Raw genomic sequence first — 27,789 nt, 5'->3', positions numbered from 1 at the left:
TGTCGAACGTCTGATCAGAGTACAAGAATGTGGTAACTTGCACTCTAATCTACTAAGCCTTATTCTAACTCGCATAGTAACTGTTCCACTTACCTGTTTATCGTTTCCAGGATGCGCTGCTGCACGCCATTAAGGAAGAGTACGTGGAGGCCGTGGAGATGTTGCTGGAGTGGGAGGAGATGATCCATAAACCCGGTGAACCCTATGTGAGTATACGTAGGCTCTCATATCTTTATATCAGCTGCCTAGTGGCACTCAGCCCGACATTTGAAATAGAAGTTCAGTTTAGTATGAAATTTCAGTTCTCAGGTATTTCTAACCGTTTCGCTGTGCTTGCAAACGTTACTTTGACTGCCGTATGTGATGAACAGTTCATAACAAATTGCAGGTAGCTATATATTAATGCGAAGCACTCTCTAGCATTTGCAACTACTCAGACATCTCTCCGTTTATGAGTTGTCACTACATGACTGCTTCATTTTTTGCAAGTTTACAGCTATATTTGCTCTATTTTACATATCGATGACTTTGCTTACCCAATTAACAACATATTCTTCTTTTGCATTTAATATTCAAGTGTTCTAAGTAACTGTAAACATTCCAGTTTAATGATTCGTACATTACACCAGGGATGTGTTTACTCAAAGATAATATCTGGCCGATTTAAGTAACATGGAGAGGCATAACATTTCCTTGACGAGATATAACGATATGGTAATTACAATTCAATAGTTTAAATACGGTACAGACGACGGTAATATCGAAACAAATATTGTTACTGTTGTACGAGTATCTAATGCATAGGAAAAACATTTGATAAATAATAATAAATGATTCTTCAAAGCAGCAGTTTCACATGGTTTACCAGATTCTGTAGCACAGTGATCATGATAAAGTATTTAAATTGAATGTTAGTTTATCTACCAATGTATTTTTAATTAGTTACTTTTAGTTGTTTCCAAAGTTGTGGTCTAACGTATAATTTTCGTTCTCACGAATTAAAGATCCTCACTGCATTATTGGTGGTAGTATACGGCTATTCAACATATCTCATAACCTTAGGACTTTTTAATTGGTAAATTATGGTATAAAAACATCTATCAGTATGTAACCACAGTTATTGATCCTCGGTGTAATTCGCACTGACTATCTAAAAGTGCAATTCTTATCCTTAGTCATCACTGTCTACAGGGCTTTAGTTTCTACGTCTCTCCTCCATCATCATTTATAATATCCGTCCCCTCTGCTTTCCCTCATTCTACACATCGCTCAACCCTATTCACTTTTATCGGCTTAAATTAGAGCTTTCACTATCGCTTTCTCTCTCTCTCTCTCTCTCTCTCTCTCTCTCTCTCTCTCTCTCTCTCTCTCTCTCTGCCTCTGTCTCTGTCTCTCTCACCCCCCACCCCCCCCCCTCTCTCTCTTTCTTTCTGTGCTGTCTGACGCACAAACGGTGGACAACCACGTGCATTATTACTAAAAACAACCAAAGTTTTCTAGAGTCGGTTTTGTTTTGCTATGATTTTTACTCTTTTCTTTAAAAATGTATAGACATTAGAAACATTTTGTTCCCCGACGATAGCACAGCACGCTGGTTTGGAAAGTCTGCACACATGGTATAAGCGTAAATCTAAGAATTTTTCACGGAAGCTGTAAGTATTTCGTTGTAAGCATGTCTCAAGTGACAGGACGCATTCGCCATATCCATAGGCAACGAACTGAACAGCACACCATACTGTTTGTGTATTTTTAGTAGACACTTTCAGGAGGTTTTACATGCATATCGTTACATTTATACTCTACATGTCATCACAGGTTATGTGATGGAATCTAAGATCGCCGGAAAAACAATTAGTTACCCCAGTGAGTATGCACAGATGAGTCGTTAAGCCTTTACAGGCAGCGCAGCGATCGATTTACGTACTCAACCGTGCGCGTACTGGCTTTACATGAGCATAGCAATCAGTGAGACATTTGCGTTTCAAGGAGATATTGCCGTCAACATAGGCAAATGTAAAGACGTGACAGAGTGGCGAAATGGGTCATACGGTGTGTGAAGTTGCTGGATTTGATGGTATTTCGCGGCGGACAGATCAACGTGTCAACGGACAGTGGTGTACCACACGAGAGAGTTGTGGTCGAAAAAGTTCCTGACTGAGAGGAACAAGAGTCGCGTTTCACGGCTTGTGACTCAAAATCGCTTCAAAGCCTTTTAAGAATTGTCGCAGGCAATGATTGAACGTCCATCCCAACCTGCTAGCGAGGGAAAATTGCGACGGGAACTGCGTCCAATGAACATTCGCAGTCGGTCACCGCGCAAGAGGCCATTGCTCCTCCTGTTTTTCAGGACGACAACAGCGAAGCTCATCGGGCTGGAAGAATTTGCGACTGGTTTGCTGAAAACTACCCCACCCTATTACGTCTCGATTGGCCTGCAAAATCACCTGATTTGAACCCCACAGCAAATCTTCGGGAGGTGTTGGAACAGCGGGTAAGGCGCCGACATTGGTGTCCCCGCAATTTGGTGGCTTGATTTGGTGGCTTAACTTGGATGTGACGTACCTGCGCAACCTTGTGGACTCACTCACTAGGCAGGAATGACTAATTTCCTGTCTTGCGAGCTTATTACAGCACATCAGAATTAATTTCCCGTCACTTATATTGCATTCGCGAGTGGTATGTAGGAAGAAATTTTATGAGTACCCTGGGGAATCAGTTAGAATGTCTCATCGCAACAGTAAAGCGGAGAAAGTAGTATGATATTTTGCTTGAATTGCAACAAGGGCTCTGGCTTGTGCCAGTACATCTGTCAGTTACGCACAACGACTTTCTTTCAGGCTCTCCCACTGGTGTATTGAAACTTTCTGTGAGCTTTTCACACAACAAGCACGTAGACGACTGTAGGCATCGTTTAGTCTACCTTTCTATAGTTTACAAACATAAACTAAAGTTCAATGTGGACAAAAAAGAGTATACTTAGAAGAATAATAGGAGCTATTTGAGGTGCAACTTGCAAGGGGCACCCTTGAGTTCAGTCTTTGGCTACGCCTCCTAAAGATTGGAGAGAAATGCGCAACAGGTTTGTCATCGCCATCAGGAGCACAGTTGTCCTGGTCTAGTCAAGCAAGACTGTTGTAGGCTGTTGTACATCCCACCAAAAAGTAACAGTCCAGGTCGTTAAAGATGCTGATTCGTACGCCCCCCCTTCTTGTGAGGGGAATTTCTAGAGCAGTCGTTGCTAACGTTAGTGAAACAAACCTGCACGAGATCAAACACCAACCAACAACCCCAAGTTTGGAAGGTAGGAGACGTACTGGCGGAATTAAAGCTGTGAGGACGGGGCGTGAGTCGTGCTCAGATGGTAGAGCACTTGCCCGCGAAAGGCAAAGGTCCCGAGTTCGAGTCTCGGCCCGGCACACAGTTTTAATCTTCCAGGAAGTTTCAACCCCAACGAAGTTTGACACCTAACTAGTCTTTAAATTTAAAAAAATTGCCTTCTCAATTTTAAAATGGTAAAATGTAAATAGTATTTAGTTAACGTTCGAGCAAATAAAATTCGCGTCTTTTGCAAATTTTTTTTATGAAACCAGAAAATAATAAGTCAACATATTAGGCGTTATTCTTGATTTCTAACACACTTTTCTTTATTCGATTTGACAAAAATTAATGTAGATCTTAAGTAAAGCTCTAGGATAATTCAGTTCCTCGCTTTTGTTGCCACTAATGCCACAGCCGATAGCACATTCTTACATCTATTAGCGTTAGCCAACTGAATCAGTATTCTTAAGGCTTATTCCGATAATCACAGATACCGTCACCAATTACTTGTCTAAACATTTCAGTTACTGTATTATCAAAACCTTTTCGGGTGTGGTGTCTTTTATGTGTCTCAGAAGTTGTTCTGTGATTCGAATTTCGCCATCAGAAAATATTCATTTATTAATTGGTGTTAAAACTTAGGAATTTCCTTGCCGCTTCCTCCAGTCAGGATAATAGATGGTAGTGGAATTCGTTACTAACGACAAATGCAGACTGCTACACGTGAATGCAGAGCAAATGAAGTAAACAAAAAAGTGAAATTGCAGTGAGGTGGCTTTGGTAAAAAATAGGTATTTTGAAACAAAGCTAACAATGTTCTTAAAAGGCAAGTTTACAACCAGTGTGTATCACAAGTTTCTGTTTATGGTAACGAGACAGTAACGAGACACTTTTAATGTGAAACCCACTAAAAATTCAGTGTTAGTAGAAATAAATGGAGTGGTACGTCATGTGAATTGCTGTCAGAGATAGCAATAAAAAGACATAGTTCATGAACACACTGAAGTGGAAGACGTAAATACACTGAAGCTCCAGAGAAACTGGTATAGGCATGAGTATTCAAATACAGAGATATGTAAACAGGCAGAATACGGCGCTGCGGTCGGCAACGCCTATATAAGACAAGTGTCTGGCGCTGTTGTTAGATCGCCTACTGCTGCTACAATGGCAGGTTATCAAGATTTAAGTGAGTTTCAATGTGGTGTTATAGTGGGCGCTCGAGCGATGGGACACAGCATCTCCGAAATAGCGATGAAGAGGGGATTTTCCTGTACGACCATTTCACGAGTGTACCGTGAATATCAGGAATCCGGTAAAACATCAAATTTTCGACATCGCTGCTGCCGGAAAAAGGTCCTGTAAGAAAGGGACAATGTCGACTGAAGACAATCGTTCAACGTGACAGAAGGGCATCCCTTCCGCAAATTGCTCCAAATTTCAATGCTGGGCCATCAACAAGTGTTAGGGTGAGAACCATTCAACGAAACAGCATCGATATCGGCTTTCAGAGCCGAAGGCCCACTCGTGTACCCTTGATGACTGCACTACACTAAGCTTTACGCCTCGCCTTTGCCCTCTAACACCGACATTGGACTATTGATGACTGGAAACAATTTGCCTGGTCGGTCGAGTCTCATTTCAAATTGTGTCGGGCGGATGGACATGTACGGGTAGGGAGACAACATCATGACTCCATGGGACCTGCATGTCAGCAGGAGACTGTTCAAGCTGGTGGAGGCTCTCAAATGGTATGGGGCGTGTGCAGTTGGAGCGATACGTGCAGATACGACTCTGACATGTGACACGTAGGTAAGTATCGTGCCTGATCACCTGCCCCCATTCGAGTCCATTGTACATTCCGACATACTTGGGCAATTCCAGCGGGACAATGCAACACACCACACGTCCAGAATTGCTACATAGCGGCTCCAGGAACCTTCCTCTGAGTTTAAACAGTTCCGCTGGCTACCAAACTCTCCAGACATGAACATTATTGAGCATATCTGGGATGCTTTGCAACGTTCTGTACAGATCTCGACCCCCTCGTACTCTTACGAATTTATGGACAGCCCTGCAGAATTCATGATGTCAATTCCCTCCGGCACTACTTCAGACATTAGTCGACTCCATGCCATGTCGTGTTGCAGCACACCTACGTGCTAGCGTGGGCCCTAAACGGTATTAGGCAGGTGTACTAGATTCTTTGGGTCTTCAGTGCATAACAGCAATAAATAAAATGAAGGTGGATGAGGACGTGACGAGGAGTTGTTCCCTACTAAACTGGACGCGATAAAAAAAAGATCTAGGTAACAATCTAATGGAAAGCGATTATCTCACATAAGGACACATGCAGTAGAATGGATGCTTACAGCTGAAGCCCATAGTGAATGGAAAAATCCGGAAGATTCCATTGTTCAAAAGTGGATACCACATGACTGATGATAACGATCTAATAAATAGTAGAGTCCGGCGAAACAGCGACAACATCACAACCGCACCCTTTCACCCTTTTAGTTTGTACCGCACAGAAAATTTCACAATCCTCTTTCCCCCAAACGGTGCAAATGCTCCTATGTTGAAAACTACTGCTGTAGAGTGAAGTTTGCCATGTTAGTCTACTCTGCACCCCGGTAGCTTTATGTAGATAGAGCTGGAAAGCAGTGGACTACCTGCTGTTCTAGAGTGTAAAATGCCACGTTAAAGCGACTACGGTGCTTACTGTTGCCAGAGCTGGGAAGCAGTGGACCGCTCCTCGTCGACCTTCACGCCCGACATCACGCCACTCATCCTGGCGGCGCACATGAACAACTACGAGATCCTCAAGATCCTGCTGGACCGCGGCGCCACGCTGCCCATGCCTCATGACGTCAGGTAGGCGCAGCCACGGTCCGACCGACAGGCGAGGCGGTGCTGGTGACGGTATGTGCAGGGCGCTCAGTGCCCAGCTCACCGGAACCCTTTCTCAACCGAATGTATAAAAATGTGATTTTTTTGTGAAAAGTGTACACCAAAAGGTGTAATAAAAATGTAATTCTCAGTCAGCCTGCGACATTCTTTCTCTCATACCCTCACTTTCGCATATAAGGTCAAAAGACGGTTTGTCTGAAGCCACAGCCAAATGAATATAACTGGGAACTGCGTCAGGTTGATAAAAGGGAATTCCACGTATGGAGCCATTTTAGGCACTTGCATGTCAGCTTCTGCACGGCTTGTTTTTCCCTTCAGTCTGGGAAGTACAGTCATCTTCAGATACACATATTCACTGTTTACAGCCATTTTCACATACACATGTTATGACGGTAGTAAGCACTACGCACTGAAAAATTTGCTGAAAATTTACATAGTTTGTGTTGGTGCTATTCCACGATTTTTGATAAAAAAGTTAGTTTTGACTGAATAGTTAGCTCGAGCCCGAACCTGCTATGGCACGAAAAAATATGTATTTATAACAACCAACACTCAGCTTAATTGAGCGGCCTCAGAGGCGTAGCTAGTCTCAATGTTTGGCTACGTTTTTCCCAATAGGTAACCAGCACACACTCAATTTTCAAGCTGAAATAAAATGTTGTTGTTGTGGTCTTCAGTCCCAGACTGGTTTGATGCAGCTCTCCATGCTACTCTATCCTGTGCAACCTTCTTCATCTCCCAGTGCCTACTGCAGCCTACATCCTTCTGAATCTGCTTAGTGTATACATCTCTTGGTCTCCCTCTACGATTTTTACCCTCCGCGCTGCCTTCGAGTACCAAATTGGTGATCCCTTGATGCCTCAGAACATGTCCTACAAACCAATCCCTTCTTCTAGTCAAGTTGTGCCACAAACTCCTCACCAATTCTATTCAATACCTCCTCATTAGTTATGTGATCTACCAATCTAATCTTCAGCATTCTTCTGTAACACCACATTTCGAAAGCTTCTATTCTCTTCTTGTCCAAACTATTTGTCGTCCATGTTTCACTTCCATACATGGCTACACTCCACACAAATACTTTCAGAAACGACTTCCTGACCCTTAAATCTATACACGATGTTAACAAATTTCTCTCCTTCAGAAACGCTTTCCTAGCCATTGCCAGTCTACATTTTATATCCTCTCTACTTCGACCGTCATCAGTTATTTTGCTCCCCAAATAGCAAAACTCATTTACTACTTTAAGCGTCTCATTTCCTAATCTAATTCCCGCAGCATCACCCGATTTAATTCGACTACATTCCATTATCCTCGTTTTCGTTTTGCTGATGTTCATCTTATATCCTCCTTTCAAGACACGGTCCATTCCGTTCAACTGCTCTTCCAAGTCCTTTGCTGTCTCTGACAGAATTACAATGTCATCGGCGAACCTCAAAGTTTTTATTCCTTCTCCACGGACTTTAATACCTACTCGGAATTTTTCTTTTGTTTCCTTTACTGCTTGCTCAATATACAGATTGAATAACATCGGGGACAGGCTACAGTCCCTGTCTCACTCACTTCCCAACCACTGCTTCCCTTTCATGCCCCTCGACTCTTATAACGGCCATCTGGTTTCTGTATAAATTGTTAATAGCCTTTCGCTCCCTGCATTTTACCCCTGCCACCTTCAGAATTTTAAATTGAATTGGTGGTAAATAGGAAGTTCGCAACGAATCAACGGCGGCACGCGATTCATTTGGCAGACACTCTACTATGTTTAGGCTGCGCAACAGTGGACACTGATGAACATCGTTTAGCATGTAGTGGGACGGCTCCAGTGTGGCACTTAGCACAACAGATATTGGCGTTCCTGTTACGCTCCGCCCCTCACACAATTTCGTCAGACACACTTTTTTCCCCCAAGAATCTTATTTTCCGGTCCAAAAAACCAATGCAGTGACGTGGGTACGGGGAATGGTGGTGGGCTACGTGTATAACGAATCGGAAAAGGATAAAATTGATTTTTGGCATTTTCTCCTGGATGGACACACGAAGTTGCAACAGCATAAGAGATATGGGCAAGACTTCGCTAATCACTTGCGACTTACATTTACCGACCCGCCGGCCAGATGGGGTGTGACGGGTGAGAGATGAGATAGACGAAGAAGCCGAGATAGACATCGATCACACGTTCGGACCCTTAGTTAATTTCGAGAAGACGACCCAGTCTTACACCAACGTCTGGGGAACGAGTCGATAGATGGCTCTCTTGCTCTATCGAACGTCGGGTCGTGAGCAGGTGTCACCCCCGACACGAATTTCATTGGAGCATGTTTCTTTTGTATCTGTACTATCCGCAATGTCTTCCTGTCTTTCATTTGGGCATTTTCAGTTTTCTTCATTTCCTTAATTAATTAATTTTCTACTTAGCCGCTATTTGTCAACATATGGATATTGTAGACACAATTTATGCGGTAGTACAACAACATGTATGTCAGCAAAGGTGGTAAGCCTCACATTTAAAAGCCCAAAGAATAAAAAAAATAGTCATCATTTATTCCAAGGGAAAAAAAAAGATGGATAGAGCGTTTGCATGTAAGCAGAAGATCCCGGGTTCGGGTTCGAGTCCCTGTCGGGGCACACATTTTCAGCAGTACCTATTGATGTAAATGAACAAAAAAAATTTTTTTTAAATAAAAAAAATAAAAAGAGATGGATAGAGCGTCTGCCATGTAAGCAGGAGATTCCGGATTCGAGTCCCGGTCGGGGCACACATTTTCAGCTGTCCACAAAAAAAAAAAAAAAAAAAAATGGTAGAGCACTTGCCCGCGAAAGGCAAAGGTCCCGAGTTCGAGTCTCGGCCGGGCACACAGTTTTAATCTGCCTGGAAGTTTCATAGTGTAACGTTGAGATGAGATTTACTCTTGTGATGAACGCCAGTGTGAGAGACGGCCGGCGCCGTGTTCCGCCTGTCGGCAGGTGCGGCTGCGACGAGTGTGTGGTGTCGAGCGAGGCGGACTCGCTGCGGCACTCGCAGGCGCGCATCAACGCCTACCGCGCCCTCACCGCCTCCTCGCTGATCGCGCTCTCCTCCCGGGACCCGCTGCTCACCGCCTTCGAGCTCTCCTGGGAGGTGCGCCGCCTCTCCCGCATGGAGAACGAGTTCCGCGACGAGTACAACGTGAGTGCGACGCCTCGCCGCCTCGCCTGCGACGCCAAGCAGCGGCATCGGCAGCCCACACTTTCTACTGGCCTTCTTGGTGCAAACAATACTGCCACTTACAAGGAATTCTTGTCGTTGTTCTTGTGGTCTTCAGTCCTGAGACTGGTTCGATGCAGCTCTCCATGCTACTCTATCCTGTACAAGCTTCTTCATCTCCCAGTAACTACTGCAACCTTCATCCTTCTGAATCTGCTTATTGTATTCATCTCTTGGTCTCCCTCTACGATTTTTACCCTCCGCGCTGCCCTCCAATACTAAATTGGTGATCCCTTGATGCCTCAGAATATGCCCTACCAACCGATCCCTTCTTCTTGTCAAGTTGTGCCACAAACTCCTCTTCTCTCCAATTCTACTCAATACCTCACCTCTTTCGTTATATGATCTACCGATCTAATTTTCAGCATTCCTCTGTAGCACCACATTTCGAAAGCTTCTATTCTCTTCTTGTCCAAACTATTTGTCGTCCATGTTTCACTTCCATACATGGCTACACTCCACACAAATACTTTCAGAAACGACTTCCTGACCCTTAAATCTATACACGATGTTAACAAATTTCTCTCCTTCAGAAACGCTTTCCTAGCCATTGCCAGTCTACATTTTATATCCTCTCTACTTCGACCGTCATCAGTTATTTTGCTCCCCAAATAGCAAAACTCATTTACTACTTTAAGCGTCTCATTTCCTAATCTAATTCCCGCAGCATCACCCGATTTAATTCGACTACATTCCATTATCCTCGTTTTCGTTTTGCTGATGTTCATCTTATATCCTCCTTTCAAGACACTGTCCATTCCGTTCAACTGCTCTTCCACGTCCTTTGCTGTCTCTGCCAGAATTACAATGTCATCGGCGAACCTCAAAGTTTTTATTTCTTCTCCGTGGATTTTAATACCTACTCCGAATTTTTCTGTTGTTTCCTTCACTGCTTGCTCAATATACACATTGAATAACATCAGGGAATGGCTACAACTCTGTCTCACTCCCTTCCCAACCACTGCTTCCCTTTCATGCCCCTCCACTCTCATAACTGTCATCTGGTTTCTGTACAAATTGTAAATAGCCTTTCGCTCCCTGCATTTTACCCTTGCCACCTTTAGAATTTGAAAGAGAGTATTCCAGTCAACATTGTCAAAATCTTTCTCTAAGTCTACAAATGCTACAAATGTAGGTTTGCCTTTCCTTAATCTTTCTTCTAAGATAAGTCGTAAGGTCAGTATTGTCTCACGTGTTCCAACATTTCTATGGAATCCAAGCAGACCTTCCCCGAGGATCGTCTTGTACCAGTTTTTCCATTCGTCTGTAAAGAATTCGGGTTCGTATTTTGCACCTGTCACTTATTAAACTGATAGTTCGGTAATTTTCACACCTCTCAACATCTGCTTTTTTGGGATTGGAATTATTATATTCTTCTTGAAGTCTGAGGGTATTTCGCCTGTCTCATGCATCTTGCTCACCAGATGGTAGAGTTTTGTCAGAACTGGCTCTCCCAAGGCCGTCAGTAGTTCTAATGGGATGGGCCGTCAGTAGTTCTAATGGGATGTTGAATAGTTAACATTAATAGTTAACATTAATATAACAACGTCATTCAACTGCCTGTCCCTACAGGCTTTATGCAAGCTGCAACACCTTCAACACCACAGGTAAGACTTTTATATTTTCTCCCTCGCCATGCGCAAATGACCAGGATATTTCCGTAGGAAATTTAATGTAGTTAAATTTTATATTGCGATCTATTTCCCCTAGAGGCTGTAGTTTCTGAATTATTCGAGAAAAACGTACAAAACTGATCTTTAAATGCGTTTTTCTTGAAAAACTCGAAAACTGTGGGCCCATCGAAAACGTATCACACTATAAAATTTAACTACATTAAATTTCCTATAAGAAGGTGCTGCTCATTTTTTTCTGTAAGATTAACAAACTGCACATAGCTAGCAGGAGAATATGAAAATCTCGCGGGTGCTTATTGAAGGCGTTGCAGGTTGCATAGCACCCAAAGGTAAGGGCAACTGCTGAATCAACCCTTTCATCCTTAGACTCGTCAGGCGCATTTTCTTTGATGTTTCGGCACATAATTGCAATTTAATTTCTCTAATGTGTAGCTGAAGACAGCCCAAAAACATTTCTCATCACATCTTTCATGCTATGCCCAGTGTCGACAGGTATCTGTTAGCAGAACGTTAAAACACCTTAAATAAGCAGTACTGTATCCGCCATGGCCCACGTTGACTGCTACCGCCTTTCAGCAACACTGCTCAGCCGCTACTGGAATACTTTTTTAAAAAAAATGTTCCTGTTCATACATAACGATAAAACGAATATAGCGCTAGACTAATTTCGGACCGCTCTATCGAATAGGCACATAAAGTTCCAGTTCATAAATCATTTTGTTTATACTTGGGAACAAACCGACACTTTCTCGACGCTAGGCGTCGCATGGAAAGGCCTGATGAGTGCTATTCTTTGGAATGACTCCAGCTACAAATCGGGAAAAACTAAATTCCCAATATCTGCCAAAACGCCAGAGAAAATGTGTCTGACTAGTGCTAGGAGGAACAGCAAATTGCTTTCCAATAACGCAGTACAAGCTGTAAAATGCCTATCTGGCAGCTTAAAGAGGCAAAAAAAATTTGATTTTCAATTTTCCGGGGAATTATTGAATTTAAAAATTTAAAAACCTGTCATAGTCTACTGATTAAGAGGTATAATCTGATTTTAAAAATTTAACATATAGGGAAAGTGTTGCAGCTAGGAACTGCCTGCTTTTCTCGAGGCAGATAAATGGCATCACAGGAAATACCCGGATTTTATCCATAAAGTGTTTCAGAATGAGAGCACTAAGCGAATTCCAACATACACTCCTGGAAATTGAAATAAGAACACCGTGAATTCATTGTCCCAGGAAGGGGAAACTTTATTGACACATTCCTGGGGTCAGATACATCACATGATCACACTGACAGAACCACAGGCACATAGGCACAGGCAACAGAGCATGCACAATGTCGGCACTAGTACAGTGTATATCCACCTTTCGCAGCAATGCAGGCTGCTATTCTCCCATGGAGACGATCGTAGAGATGCTGGATGTAGTCCTGTGGAACGGCTTGCCATGCCATTTCCACCTGGCGCCTCAGTTGGACCAGCGTTCGTGCTGGACGTGCAGACCGCGTGAGACGACGCTTCATCCAGTCCCAAACATGCTCAATGGGGGACAGATCCGGAGATCTTGCTGGCCAGGGTAGTTGACTTACACCTTCTAGAGCACGTTGGGTGGCACGGGATACATGCGGACGTGCATTGTCCTGTTGGAACAGCAAGTTCCCTTGCCGGTCTAGGAATGGTAGAACGATGGGTTCGATGACGGTTTGGATGTACCGTGCACTATTCAGTGTCCCCTCGACGATCACCAGTGGTGTACGGCCAGTGTAGGAGATCGCTCCCCACACCATGATGCCGGGTGTTGGCCCTGTGTGCCTCGGTCGTATGCAGTCCTGATTGTGGCGCTCACCTGCACGGCGCCAAACACGCATACGACCATCATTGGCACCAAGGCAGAAGCGACTCTCATCGCTGAAGACGACACGTCTCCATTCGTCCCTCCATTCACGCCTGTCGCGACACCACTGGAGGCGGGCTGCACGATGTTGAGGCGTGAGCGGAAGACGGCCTAACGGTGTGCGGGACCGTAGCCCAGCTTCTTGGAGACGGTTGCGAATGGTCCTCGCCGATACCCCAGGAGCAACAGTGTCCCTAATTTGCTGGGAAGTGGCAGTGCGGTCCCCTACGGCACTGCGTAGGATCCTACGGTCTTGGCGTGCATCCGTGCGTCGCTGCGGTCCGATCCCCGGTCGACGGGCACGTGCACCTTCCGCCGACCACTGGCGACAACATCGATGTACTGTGGAGACCTCACGCCCCACGTGTTGAGCAATTCGGCGGTACGTCCACCCGGCCTCCCGCATGCCCACTATACGCCCTCGCTCAAAGTCCGTCAACTGCACATACGGTTCACGTCCACGCTGTCGCGGCATGCTACCAGTGTTAAAGACTGCGATGGAGCTCCGTACGCCACGGCAAACTGGCAGACACTGACGGCGGCGGTGCACAAATGCTGCGCAGCTAGCGCCATTCGACGGCCAACACCGCGGTTCCTGGTGTGTCCGCTGTGCCGTGCGTGTGATCATTGCTTGTCCAGCCCTCTCGCAGTGTCCGGAGCAAGTATGGTGGGTCTGACACACCGGTGTCAATGTGTTCTTTTTTCCATTTCCAGGAGTGTACTTTACACTTACTGTATAACCAATATAAGTAACCAATATAAGTAATTAATAGTAATAAGTTCGTAGCGTTTTTGTTTGCGTATTGGTATTCTCGTTGCTACAGGTTCATTTATCGAGCATAATTTTTTATTTGTTCTTCACTGTTGCTATTTTAGTTTATATATTGTCATTTTGTCATTTGGAGATACTGCCTGGAGATATAGACACTAGAAAATGAAATGCTAACTGACGAAATCGGAACATTTCCGACATAGTCATAGAGGGGCGACAGTAGCGGAGGTGGCCAGAAACATTTCGGCCGTGTATGAGGGTAATCCCTGTGGACAGAGCACAGCAATAAAATGGTTTTCTCATTTTAAGGAAGATCGTTTTGACGTTAGTGACTCTCAGCGTTCAGCAAGACCTTCGAGGTCTAATGAAGATCGTTTAAACGCATTAACGGGGGTAGGACGTCAAACGGGCCGACTTGGAGCAGGAGTATCACCACAGGACATTTTGATTTCTACTGTCAATACTTTTACAAATTAATTCATAAAACTTTGTCACCATGACCAGAAAGGATTGAGGACTCACACTCATCGCAGTGGAAGTTCATAAACGTAGCAAAATACCTTTTTCTTACATGTGAAATTTCATCCTTTATTCACTTATTACTGCCATTTGTTGCTATAGGTACACTTTTCTTCCTAAGTAAGAGAGATTCTTCGATGAATTTTTCATAGCATACAATCAGTAGTTACAGATGTATGAAACTCTAGAATTTTCCAAATCTATTAAAAAACTGTGGAAAAAATTGAGATAATTAACTATAGAACTTGAGTTTTTCCTAAACATGAAGTTTAAAATGTAACAGTTCATTCATTTCTTCATAAATTAAATAACTTCAAGAGTTTCATACACCTGTAACTCTCTTACTTAGGAAGAAAAGTGTACCTATAGCAACAAATGCAGCCAGTAGTGAGTGAAAAACTGATGAAATTTCACATGTAAAAAAAAGTGTTTTGTTACGTTTTTGAGCTTCCATTGTTATCAGTATGAATCCTGAATCCTTCCTGGTCATGCTGTTAAGGTTTTATGCATTTATTTGTAAACGTATAGACAGTGGAAATTAAAATGTCCTGTGGTGCCTCTCCTGCTCCAAGTCGGCCTGTTTGACGTCCAACCCCCCTCAATCCACAATGGTACTCGAGACCTGGCAAGTGTGATCAACTGTGCTCTTTCCACCGTCGTGCGAAATTTGCATGCAATGGGGAAGGTTCAAGAAACGGAGGTATGGGTACCATATGCTCTGAGCCAAATCACAAAAATCGGCGAGTAGCCGCTTGCTAGACATCAACTGGCTACTGAGCAACATCGACCTTTCCCATTCCGTATCGTTACTTGTGGCTGAGGTCTTTGTGGTAATATAAGGAATGTTTGAGCCCAAACAAAGAAACAACTCCCAGTAAAAAGGCGTGTGCGCATCCATAAAAAATATTGTTATGTATCTGGTGGAACAGCGACGGTATGGTGTACTACGAATTGCTTTTCCGAGATGTAACGATCACTGCTGACATTTATTGTCAACGAATGAAACGTCTTCCAGACGCAATCCGAGAACAACGACCAGGAACACAACGCGAACTTCTCCTAGTCTACAATAACAAAGCCGGCCGGAGTGGCCGTGCGGTTCTAGGCGCTACAGTCTCGAGCCGAGCGACCGCTACGGTCGCAGGTTCGAATCCTGCCTCGGGCATGGATGTGTGTGGTGTCCTTAGGGTAGTTAGGTTTAACTAGTTCTAAGTTCTAGGCGACTGATGACCTCAGAAGTTAAGTCGCATAGTGCTCAGAGCCATTTGAACCATTTTACAATAACAAATGGTTCAAGTGGCTCTGAGCACTATGGGACTCAACTTCTAAGGTCATTAGTCCCCTAGAACTTAGAACTAGTTAAACCTAACTAACCTAAGGACATCACACATATACATGCCCGAGGCAGGATTCGAACCTGCGACCGTAGCGGTCTCGCGGTTCCAGACTGCAGCGCCTAGAACCGCACGGCCACTTCGGCCGGCAGTCTACAATAACTCCCACACGCATTCTGCTAGACTGATAAAAACACTATGCAGGAGTTGGTTTGGGAACTCATTCCGCACCCACCTTATTCACATGATATTGCACCGTCAGATTTACAGCTTTCCCGCTCTCTATAGAACAACCTTCGAGGAACCTCATCTCCAGTTGAAAAAGCGCTGCCCTGCGGAGTGCCCGCGCGTTTAGAGGCGCCAAGTCACTGACTGCGCCGCCCTTCCCGCCGGAGGTTGGAGTCCTCTCTCGGGCATAGGTGTAGGTGTTGTTCTTAGCATAGGTTAGTTTAAGTAGTGTGTAAGTCTAGGGACCGATGACCTCTGCAGTTTGGTCCCTATAGAATTCACAGATTTGAACATTTTGAAAAAGCACTCCGAACATGGCTCGACGACTTCTTCGCCTCAGAACCAGGTGATTTCTACAGCTGCCAAGTCACAAAATTACGCCAGTGTTGGTAGACTATTGTAAAAAGTGAAGGAGGATATGTTACTGATGACTAAAGCCACTTTCATGTGTATTTGTTGTGTTTATTAAATGTACGGAAAAACGCTACGAACTTCTGCACCAACTCAATAATAACACTCGAAGCTCTATTACTTACTGAACGCTATTTAGGAAATTTCAATCTCCAACTTTCTCATCAGATTTCGTAAATATTTTTTTGACACCCAACTACGTAGGGAGAAATGATCATCATAATAAAATAAGAGAAATCAGAGCTCGAACGGAAAGATTTAGGTGTTCCATTTTTCCCACGCGCCATGCGAGAGTGGAATGGTAGACAAGTAGTGCGAAAATGGTTCGATGAACCCTCTACATCTACATCTACATACATACTCCGCAATCCACCATACGGTGCGTGGCGGAGGGTACCTCGTACCACAACTAGCATCTTCTCTCCCTGTTCCACTGCCAAACAGAACGAGGGAAAAATGACTGCCTATATGCCTCTGTACGAGCCCTAATTTCTCTTATCTTATCTTTGTGGTCTTTCCGAGAATTGTAAGTTGGCGACAGTAAAATTGTACTGCAGTCAGCCTCTATTGCTGGTTCTCTAAATTTCCTCAATAGCGATTCACGAGAAGAACGCCTCCTTTCCTCGAGAGACTCCCACCCGAGTTCTTGAAGCATTTCCGTAACACTCGCGTGATTATCAAACCTACCAGTAACAAATCTAGCAGCCCGCCTCTGAATTGCTTCTATGTCCTCCCTCAATCCGACCTGATAGAGATCCCAAACGCTCGAGCAGTACTCAAGAATAGGTCGTATTAGTGTTTTATAAGCGGTCTCCTTTACAGATGAACCACATCTTCCCAAAATTCCACCAATGAACGAAGACTATCCGCCTTCCCCACAACTGCCATTTCATGCTTGTCCCACTTCGTATAGCACTGCAATGTTAGGCCCAAATATTTCATCGACGTGACTGTGTCAAGCGCTACACTACTAATGGAGTATTCAAACATTACGGGATTCTTTTTCCTATTCATCTGCATTAATTTACATTTATCTATATTTAGAGTTAGCTGCCATTCTTAACACCAATCACAAATCCTGTCCAAGTCATCTTGTATCCTCCTACAGTCACTCAACGACGACACCTTCCCGTACGCCACAGCATCATCAGCAAACAGCCGCACATTGCTATCCACCCTATCCAAAAGATCATTTATGTAGATATAAAACAACAGCGGACCTACCACACTTCCCTGGGGCACTCCAGATGATACCCTCACCTCCGATGAACACTCACCATCGAGGACAACGTACTGGGTTCTATTACTACTCTGCCAGGCATTTAAGTGGGAATTGCAGAGTAACCATGTAGATGTAGATGTAGATGTAAATAATGAATGCGTGGTTGCCAAAGTTAATTTGGGTGCGGAAAATAAGTTTCGGCTCTGGTTTACGAGATTCGTAAGTTCCTAGGTAGGCACGGTCAGAGGCTTTTTGCAGCTGCAGGTTGTGAAGCGCGCAGGTTACATTTCACCGTAACGTAATCGCAGTCGGCGGCAGCACCTCGCTTTGAGGAGCAGCCAGCGCAGCGCAGCGCTGAATATTTGAGGGAGGCGTGGGAGGCGCGACGGCACGCCGCACCGAGCACGGCAACCAGCCCGCCGGCCGCTCCGCACGCCACGCCGGCTTTGGCAGGCGCGCTGCCGCGGCGCGAGGTGGGCGTCAGATAAACGCTCCGCCGAAATGCGAGCGCCGAACGAAACGCGACATCCGGCGGCCTTTCGTGCCTCTGTCCGCGTTCTTGTCAATTACGGCACTGCAAAAAATTCCTTTACATACTGAGTGACGAATAATATCGGGAATTGTGCTTACGACTGCCTCGAGTTTCCTAATAAATTCCAGATTAATTATAGCATGGCAAAGAACCGACTAGATAATAAACAATTCTTTCCACTTACTGTACAAAAATATTAATACGACAGTGTGGTTGTAAGAAGGAAAAAAACTGTGGAAACATGGAAGCTATCGGGAATTGTGCTTACGACTGCCTCGAGTTTCCTAATAAATTCCATATTAATTATAGCATGGCAAAGAACCGACTAGATAATAAACAATTCTTTCCACTTACTGTACAAAAATATTAATACGACAGTGTGGTTGTAAGAAGGAAAAAAACTGTGGAAACATGGAAGCTATCGGGAATTGTGCTTACGACTGCCTCGAGTTTCCTAATAAATTCCATATTAATTATAGCATGGCAAAGAACCGACTAGATAATAAACAATTCTTTCCACTTACTGTACAAAAATATTAATACGACAGTGTGGTTGTAAGAAGGAAAAAAACTGTGGAAACATGGAAGCTATCGGGAATTGTGCTTACGACTGCCTCTAGTTTCCTAATAAATTCCATATTAATTATAGCATGGCAAAGAACCGACTAGATAATAAACAATTCTTTCCACTTACTGTACAAAAATATTAATACGACAGTGTGGTTGTAAGAAGGAAAAAAACTGTGGAAACATGGAAGCTATCGGGAATTGTGCTTACGACTGCCTCGAGTTTCCTAATAAATTCCATATTAATTATAGCATGGCAAAGAACCGACTAGATAATAAACAATTCTTTCCACTTACTGTACAAAAATATTAATACGACAGTGTGGTTGTAAGAAGGAAAAAAACTGTGGAAACATGGAAGCTATCGGGAATTGTGCTTACGACTGCCTCTAGTTTCCTAATAAATTCCAGGTTAATTATAGCATGGCAAAGAACCGACTAGATAATAAACAGTTCTTTCCACTTACTGTACAAAAATATTAATAAGACAGTGTGGTTGTAAGTAGGAAAAAAACTCTGGAAACGTGGAAGCTCTTTTTACAAGATAGACCGAGGTGACAAAAGACATGGGACAGCGACATGCTCATGTACAGTTAGTGATAGCATCGTGTATATAGTATAAAAGGGCATTGGATTGGCGGAGCTGCCATTTATACTAAGTGATTCACGTGAAAAGGTTTCCACGTGATTAAGGCCTCACGAAGCGTACTTAAATGCGAGATGCTTTTAATAATTCCCACAACGAAATTCTGTCTCGAAATCTGTCAGAAAACCCAAACAGATTCTGGTCATACATAAAGCACACCAGTGGCAAAACACATTCAATGCCTTCACTGCGCGATAACAACGGTGAAGTCACTGATGACAGTGCCACTAAAGCAGAGTTATTAAACACGGTTTTCCGAAACTCCTTCACCAAAGAAGACGAAGTAAATATTCCTGAATTCTAATCACGAACAACTGCCATGATGAGTAACATAGAAGTAGATATCCTCGATGTAGCAGCTTAAATTACTTAATAAAGGCAAGGCCTCCGGTCCAGATTGTATAGCAGTCAGGTTCCTCTCAGAGTATGCTGATTAAATAGCTCCATATTTAGCAATTATATACAACCACTCGCTCACAGAAAGATACGAACCTAAAGACTGGAAAATTGCTCAAGTCACACCAATACCCAAAAAGGGAAGTAGGAGTAATCCGCTGAATTACAGGCCTATATCACTAACGTCGATTTGCAGTAGGGTTTTATAACGTATGCTGTATTCGAACATTATGAATTACCTCGAAGAAACGATTTATTGACACATAGTCAGCACGGTTTCAGAAAATATCGTTCTTGTGAAATACAACTAGCTCTTTGTACTCATGAAGTAATAAGTGCTATCGACAAGGGATGTCAAATTGATTCCATATTTTTAGATTTCCAGAAGGTTTTCGACACCGTTCCTCACAAGCATCTTCTAACCAAACTGCGTGCCTTCGGAGTATCGCCTCAGTTGTGCGACTGGATTCGTGATTTCCTGTCAGAAAGGTCACAGTTCGTAGTAATAGACGGAAAGTCATCGAGAAAAACAGAAGTAATATCCGGCATTCCCCAAGAAAGTGTTATAGGCCCTCTATGGTTCCTGACCTATATTAACGACGTAGGAGACAATCTGAGTAGCCCTCTTAGATTATTTGCAGATGATGCTGTCATTTACCGTCTTGTAAAGTCATCAGATGATCAAAACGAATTGCAGAATGATTTAGATGAGATATCTGTGTAGAGCGAAAAGTGTCAGTTGACCCTGAATAAAGAAAAGTGTGAAGTTATTCACATGAGTACTAAAAGAAATCAGCTAAATTTCGATTACGCGATAAGTCACATAAGTCTGAGGGCTGTAAATTCAACTAAATATTTAGGGATTACAATTACAAATAACCTAAACTGGAACGATCACATTGATGATATTGTGGGTAGAGCAAACCAAAGACTGCGATTCATTGGCAGAACACTTAGAAGGTGTCTACCAAATATACTACTTACAGTACGCTTGTCCACCCTATTCTGGAGTACTGCTGTGCGGTGTGGGATCTGCATCAGGTGGGACTGACGGATGACATCGAAAAAGTACAAAGAAGGGAACTCGTTTTGTATTATCGTGAAATAGGGGAGTTGTGTCACAGACATGATAAGTGAATTGGAGTGGCAATCATTAAAACAAAGGCGTTTTTCATTGGGACGGGATCTTATCATGAAATTTCAATCACCATTTTTCTCCTCCGATTGCGAAAACATTCTGTTGGCACCCATCTACATAGGTAAAAATAATCATCACTATAAAATAAGAGAAATCAGGGCCCGCACGGAAAAATTTAAGTGCTCGTTTTTCCCGCGTGCTGCTCGAGAGTGGAACGGTAGAGATACAGCATGAAGGTGGTTGAGTGAACCCTCTGCCACGCACTTTATTGTGAATAGCAGAGTAATCACATAGATGTAGATGTAGATGTAGATGTAGAGTTAACAGCCCTTGTACGCGGAATGGTAGTTGGAGATAGACGCATGGGCCATTCCATTTCTGAAATAGTTAGATAAATAAATATTCCAAAATCCACAGTGTCAAGAGTGTGACGAGAGCACCAAATTAAATGCATGACCTCTCACTAGGGGCAACGCACCGGCCGAAGGCCGTCACTTAACGACCGAAAGCAGCGGCGTTTGCGTATAGTTGTTAGTGCTAATAGACAAGTAATAATGTGTGAAATAACCGCAAGTGGGATAGTGCAGGTAGGATGGTGCAACGCAATTTGGAGTTAATGGTCTTGGGAGCAGATGACAGACCCAAATGCCTTTACAAACTCCTGGGCTCATGACCATATCGGTTGGGCCCTAGACGACCGGAAAACCGTGGCCTGGTCAGAAGAGCCCTGTATACGGTTCGACTGTGATGCAGACCTCACGAAGCCATGGACCAGGATTGTCAGGAAGGCACTGAGCGATCTGGTGGTAGCTCCATAACGGTGTTGACTTTTGTTTACGTGAAATGGATTGGGTCCTCTGGTCCAACTGATCTGATTCTTGACTGGAAATGGTACCTTCGGCTACTTGGAGACTATTTGCAGCCATTCATTGACTTCATGTTCGCAAGCAACCAAACAAAGATGGAATTTTTATGGATGGCAGTGCACCATGTCACCAGGTCACGATTGTTCGCGATTGGTTTGACGAACATTCTCGACAATTCGACCGCATGATTTGGCTTCTCAGATCGCACGACGTGAATCCCACCGAATATTTATGGGACATAATCGAGAGATCAATTCGTGCACAACATCCTACATCAGCTACACTTTCGCAATTATTGAGGGGTATAGAGGTATCACGGCTCAATATTTCTGCAGGGGAAGTCCAATGACTTGTTGAGTCGATGCAACGTTGAGCTGCTGCATTGCGCTGGGAAAACGGACGTCCGACACGGTACTAGCACGCTTCCTACGACTTTTGTCAACTTGGTATATAAGATACGCCACGCTAGTAAAAATATTCTAATCGCACTTCATGTAGAACAAGTATAACTATACATAACTGCCACTGACATTGACACATTGATTGCACCGCGTACGAAGGGAGCGGATGTCTTCAACGTAGAAACCCCTCGATCCACGACGGATCCAGTTTTTCACGGTTCCTGCACTTCCTTGTCACAGCTGAAACCCTGACCTTCAAGTGATTGTTTTAAGGGCCGAAGATATGCAAGTCACTTGGGGAGATATCAGGGCTGTAAATAGGATATTCCAAAATCTCCCATCGAAATTCTTGAAGGAACTCGAGGGTATTCTTGGTCACATGTGGCCTAGCGTTGCTCAGGATTAGCTCCGTCCCATTCGAGAGCTGGTCCCTGCGTTTGTTTTTACCAGCATGTCTCAGCTTCAGCCACGTGCTGCATTGCTGTTCAGCGTTAACTGTTGCACCCAGTGGTAGCCAGTCGATGAGTAGAGGCCCTGCGTCGTCGAAAGAGAAACTGAGAATCACTTTTACGTCCTCCAGGACAGAGTGGGCACTTTTTGAACGAGGGGAGCTGGGATGGCGCCGGTCTATTCTCACCCGTTTGGACGCCAGGTCGAAGTGGTGACGCTGCGTTTCATCACACGGCACAAGCCGAGCAATGGAGTGCGTTCCTTGTTCCGCGTATCTCAGTAGCGCGGTCAGGCAAGCATGCATTCTCGCCGTTTTCTGATTTTCTGAAAGGTGCTTCGGCACCACTGTGCACGAACTTTACCGTTACGAAGCTTCTCGTGGATTATCCAATGCACGTTGATTTGCACATCGAGAGTTCAACAGCAGTGTCTCGTGTAGTGATCAGACGATTCCTAATTTTTACACGTCCCGCCTCCAGGAATATGGTGCACAGTGCGTGACACTGCCCTCTGAACACCTCTTTCATCCTGCGATAAACACGTGAAGCATGCTCCTCTTCTGCGCGACGCTCTTTGTGCTGATCGGGAGGAATCCGTCTTGCAACGAAATGCTGAAACAATTCTCCAGAAATGAGTAAATTGCTGCGAAGCCGTTAAGTCTATCTGTGCAACTGGGAGTACCACGTCATCTCTTGGCAGACACATTCACTCGCTGGCATTACATACAACGCCGCTACGGCGAAAGTCTGCTTTTCAGTTTGGGATACGGTCACAGTAACTGTACCTCATCTTATGCACGTGCGTATACTAGCGAAAAAGGAAAACTAACCTATATGGAACAACTGTCGTATGTGATTATAATTGCACCTTCAGTATCTTCAATATGCAACAGTACGGTACTGCAACCGCGAGTGGAGGGGACCACGGCTCCATTATCTGTTCACTCTGGGTTAATTCTGTTCTTGAAATTTGTGTCAGTCTCAATACTCGATTTGAAAGGTACAGTGTTGTCACTCTCTGCTTCCCATTTCTTTCAAATTCATATTTACCTCTTGAATCCAACATACTTTCCGTTTATCGTTCATAAGGAACAGCAGTATCTGATGCGTCAATTCATTCTGTTTCATTCTACGGATGTTTCGAAACAACATAGTTCTTTTTATGCGGATATATACTGAAGCGCCAAAGAAACTGGTAAAGTCATTCGTATTCAAATACAGAGACATGTAAATAGGCAGAATACAGTGCTGCGGTCGGAAACGCCTATATAAGAAAACAAGAATCTGGCGCAGTTTTTAGATCGTCTACAGCTCCAACAATCGCAGGTTATCAAGATTTAAGTGAGTTTGAACGTGGTGTTATAGTCGGCGCTCGAGCGATGGGACACAGCATCTCCGAGGTAGCGATGAAATGGGGATTTTCACGAGTGTACCGTGAATATCAGGAATCCGGTAAAACATAAAGTTTCCGACATCGCTGCGTCGGGAAAAAGATCCTGCAAGAACGGGACTAACGACGACTGAAGAGAATCGTTCAAGGTGACAGAAGTGCAACCCTTCCGCAAATTGCTGCAGTTTCCAGCGCTGGGCCATCAACAAGTGTCAGCGTGCGAACAACTCAACGAAACATCATCGGCATAGCGTTTCGGAGGCGAAGGCCCACTCGTGTACCCTTGATGGCTGCACGACACAAAGCTTTACGCAATGTCTGTCAAGACCGACATTGGACTGTTGATGACTGGAAACACGTTCCTTGGTCGGACGAGTCTCATTTCAGACTGAATCGAACGGATGGACGTGTACGGGTATGGAGACAACCTCATGAATCCAGGGACCCTGTACGTCAGCAGGGGACTGTTCAAGCTGGTGGAGGGTCTGTAATGGTGTGGGACGTGTGCAGTTGGAATGATATGGGACCCCTGATACGTCTAGATACGACTCTGACAGGTGACACATACGTAAGCATCCTGTGTGACGACGTGCACCCATTCATGTCCATTACGCATTCCGACGGACTTCGGCAATTCCAGCAGGACAATGTGACACCCCATTGTTACAGGGTGGCTCCATGAGCACCCTTCTGAGTTTAAACACTTCCACTGCTTACCAAACTCCCCAAACATGAACATTATTTAACATAGCTGGGATTCCTTGCAACTGGTGTTCAGAAGAGATGGTATAACTGCAGCTAACTTGTTACACATATCACATACCACCTAGAAAAACACTGGCTGCGAGTAAAGCAGCTACCCGTAGCAGCAGAGTTGCGTATGTGAAGATAGTGACACAGGAAACAATCTAAGTCAAATCCAAAGGTCTTCGGGATCGTTGGCTTATGATATTATTCACCCTTTCATGCGTAACAGCAATAGGAATGGAGTGACACAAAATTAAATAACAGCATCACCCTTTGTAATCAATTGGTATTACATAAAACCTTCGCTCACTTTCATCTGAATAACATTACACGCCGACAATTGGGGTAAACATATTACGTCCCGTCCGATAACAGGGTGGCGACATAAAAAGCATTCAGCCAGCCCTTAAACTAACTATGCCAGATCCGTTAATAGCCACGCCGACCGCCAGCACATATGGGACAAAAGAACATGCAAAAGAAGAAGAAGAAATTCATTTACTGTGTGTTCAATTTTTAGAAGAGCGTGCGGTTTTCACAGATCAGGTAGTTTGGCATGGTGGAATATAAAGTATGATTCTACACACTGATATTAGATTAGGGATACTTATGGATTACAATTACGTATAATTTATATTAGAACGACCACGTAGATTATGTTGTGCGGAAAGCGAAGCATAACATCTAGAAAATGCGACAGATCTACTACAGAGACAGCCTACACTACTCCTGATCGTCCTCTTCTGGAGTATTGCTGTGCAAAGTGGGATTCATGCCAGAGAAAATTAACGGAGGTCATCGAAAAAGTTCAAGGAAGGGCAGCAAGCTTTGTATCATCGCATAAATAGGGGAAAGAGAACCGCCGATATGATACGCGAATAGGGGTAACATTCATTGAACCAAGGGCGTTTTTCAATGCGGCGGGAATTTCTCAAGAAATTTCAGTCACCAACTTTCTCCTCCGAATGCGAAAATATTTTATTGTCCCCCGCTTTCATAGGGAGAAATGATCACTGTAATAAAATAAGAGAAATCAGAGCTAGCGCGGAAAAAGTCTTCTTTTCTCCCCCGCGCTGTCCGAACACAAAATAGTTTGAAAGGGGTCTATGAACACTTTCCCAGGCACTTAACTGTGAATCGTACAGTATTATGTAGATGTGATGTAGACGTAATTTTATGTTTAATTTTTTGTCTCTTACCCTACGTGACTTTGTTAGAAGTTGTGTGAGCTGATATTCAAATTATTTAACTACAGTTATAAATGAGCAATTTCAACGCTTTACTGGTACCAGCACCAAGAACAACTGCACCGTTCGAAACTGTTAACGGCAGAGGACTGAAACAGGGGACACTTTAGACACGCATGATATTTTTAAAAACGTAAGAAGAAAATTACCCCGGAGATCACATCATGTCTCGAAACGCAGAAACCTACATTTTTTCTATGTGCTGTAATGTGATACAACAATCTTTATCGCCCTGTAGGTTGGGACTGTACTCCAAGGACACGGGACTGACGTACCGGCTGTCTTTTACAGGAGATGCGGCAGAACGTGCAGGAGTTCGCCACGTCGCTGCTGGACCACGCGCGCACCTCTCTGGAGCTGGAGATCATGCTGAACCACAACCCTGGAGGGGAGAGTTGGGAGCCGGGCGAGAGGCAGACCCTGGAGAGGCTCAAGCTGGCCATCAAGTACAAGCAGAAGAAGGTGAGCTGTAGTTACAAACACAATACAGTGACCATCAGGTAGAAGAAGACGAGCCCTGAGCTAAAATACGAGCTGACCAGTAAGTATACATCACGACAAAGGTGAACTCTAAACAAAGACGAGCAGACGAAGGTGAACTGCAAATATAAATGCGATCACCAACGTATCAACTTCAGAGACTGTCAAAGATCACAACTGGAAATATCAACTTCCAGATGTGGCTCGCATATTTACAACACGTCTCAGATTTCAGATTCCTCCCTCCCTCCTCTCCACCACCTCCATCCACTTCGTTACTCTCCCTGCAAAAGCTTTGGTGATTTAGGTGACCGCTATTTCATTAACAGGTTCCAAAGAAGTTTTCAACCATTTTTCGTGTTGTTACGAAGTATTTGCAAAGTAGGTGCTTATTTACTCCGTATGTAGATACCACAGCAATTAGTCACCTATTTTTCGACTCATATTCAGCGTATTTCCAAGATGATGTCGCATACCACCAGGCGAAAACATTTTTACGTTTTAAATAAAACACAAATTTCAATTATAACATCAATAATCATTAAAAGACATGGAGATGTATAATTTTTGTCAAACTTTAATTCCCACATATGATTTTATTGTGGAAATAAATAACTCATTTTGGAGGAAGAGAAACGTATCGACGATATCAGGAAAATCATAGACGAATCTAAGAAATGATTCAAATGGCTCTTAGCACTATGGGACTTAACGTCTGAGGTCATCAGTTCCCTAGAACTTAGAACTACTCAAACCTAACTAACCTAAAGACATCACACACATCCATGCCCGAGGCAGGATCCGACCGTGCGACTGTAGCAGCAGCGCAGTTCCGGACTGAAGCTCCTAGAACCGCTCGGCACTCAAGCCACCCTTACGTAGCAATATCTATGGCTCGTGAGACGGACACGAAGTACATATATCAAATAATTTCTCTGAAACGTAAGTTTAAAGAACAATGAAGATAAAGTGCGGTAAGGTGAGGTAATAAAGTAAAACAAAGGGTGGAATGTAGTGGAATTAAATCAGGCAGTGTAGGTGGAATTACATTAAGAAATAAGAGTGTTGACGAATCTACTGATAAATGATTTTGCATCCATAGGTATAATTTTCAGCCATAATTATGTAATAAACGGTTGCGTTTGGAGATTGCTTGACAGGTTTTGATATTTTGACGCCTGTCACGATACTCGGAAGCCGCACCGTAAAAAGGACTTTAGATCTGGAGTTTGAACTTTCATCGTCAACCTGGTGACGATTTCGCAGACGATAAACTATTAATGTTGTAATGCGAGGTTATAGAAACATAAAATTTCTTCTGAGCAGACTGACATCCTTGGAAATGAGATATTAGCTTCTAACGATTAACTCTCTGCTTTCTCATATGCTAAGTCTATTTCTCGTTTATTGATGGAACAGACTTTGCGGCTGGGGGTAACTGTGGATTGTTGA

At 43.8% G+C, this 27,789-nt stretch overlaps 1 protein-coding gene across 2 annotated transcripts in view; it reads left to right on the top strand.

The window, feature by feature from the left end:
• Positions 1-27,789, top strand: part of LOC126412477 (transient receptor potential protein) — a 451,880-nt gene that overhangs the window by 232,193 nt on the left and 191,898 nt on the right. For both annotated transcript variants that reach the window (XM_050082094.1, XM_050082095.1), the window contains exons 5-8: positions 111-206; positions 6,047-6,189; positions 9,190-9,391; positions 26,149-26,319. In XM_050082094.1, the coding sequence (XP_049938051.1) occupies positions 111-206; positions 6,047-6,189; positions 9,190-9,391; positions 26,149-26,319 (612 nt within the window). The remainder of the gene's footprint in view (positions 1-110; positions 207-6,046; positions 6,190-9,189; positions 9,392-26,148; positions 26,320-27,789) is intronic.

The sequence above is a fragment of the Schistocerca serialis genome, chromosome 7, assembly GCF_023864345.2.
Source record: "Schistocerca serialis cubense isolate TAMUIC-IGC-003099 chromosome 7, iqSchSeri2.2, whole genome shotgun sequence".
NCBI classification, from domain to species: Eukaryota; Metazoa; Arthropoda; class Insecta; order Orthoptera; family Acrididae; genus Schistocerca; species Schistocerca serialis.
Note: the sequence above shows the minus strand (reverse complement) of the source record. Positions and strands in the feature narration are given on the sequence as shown.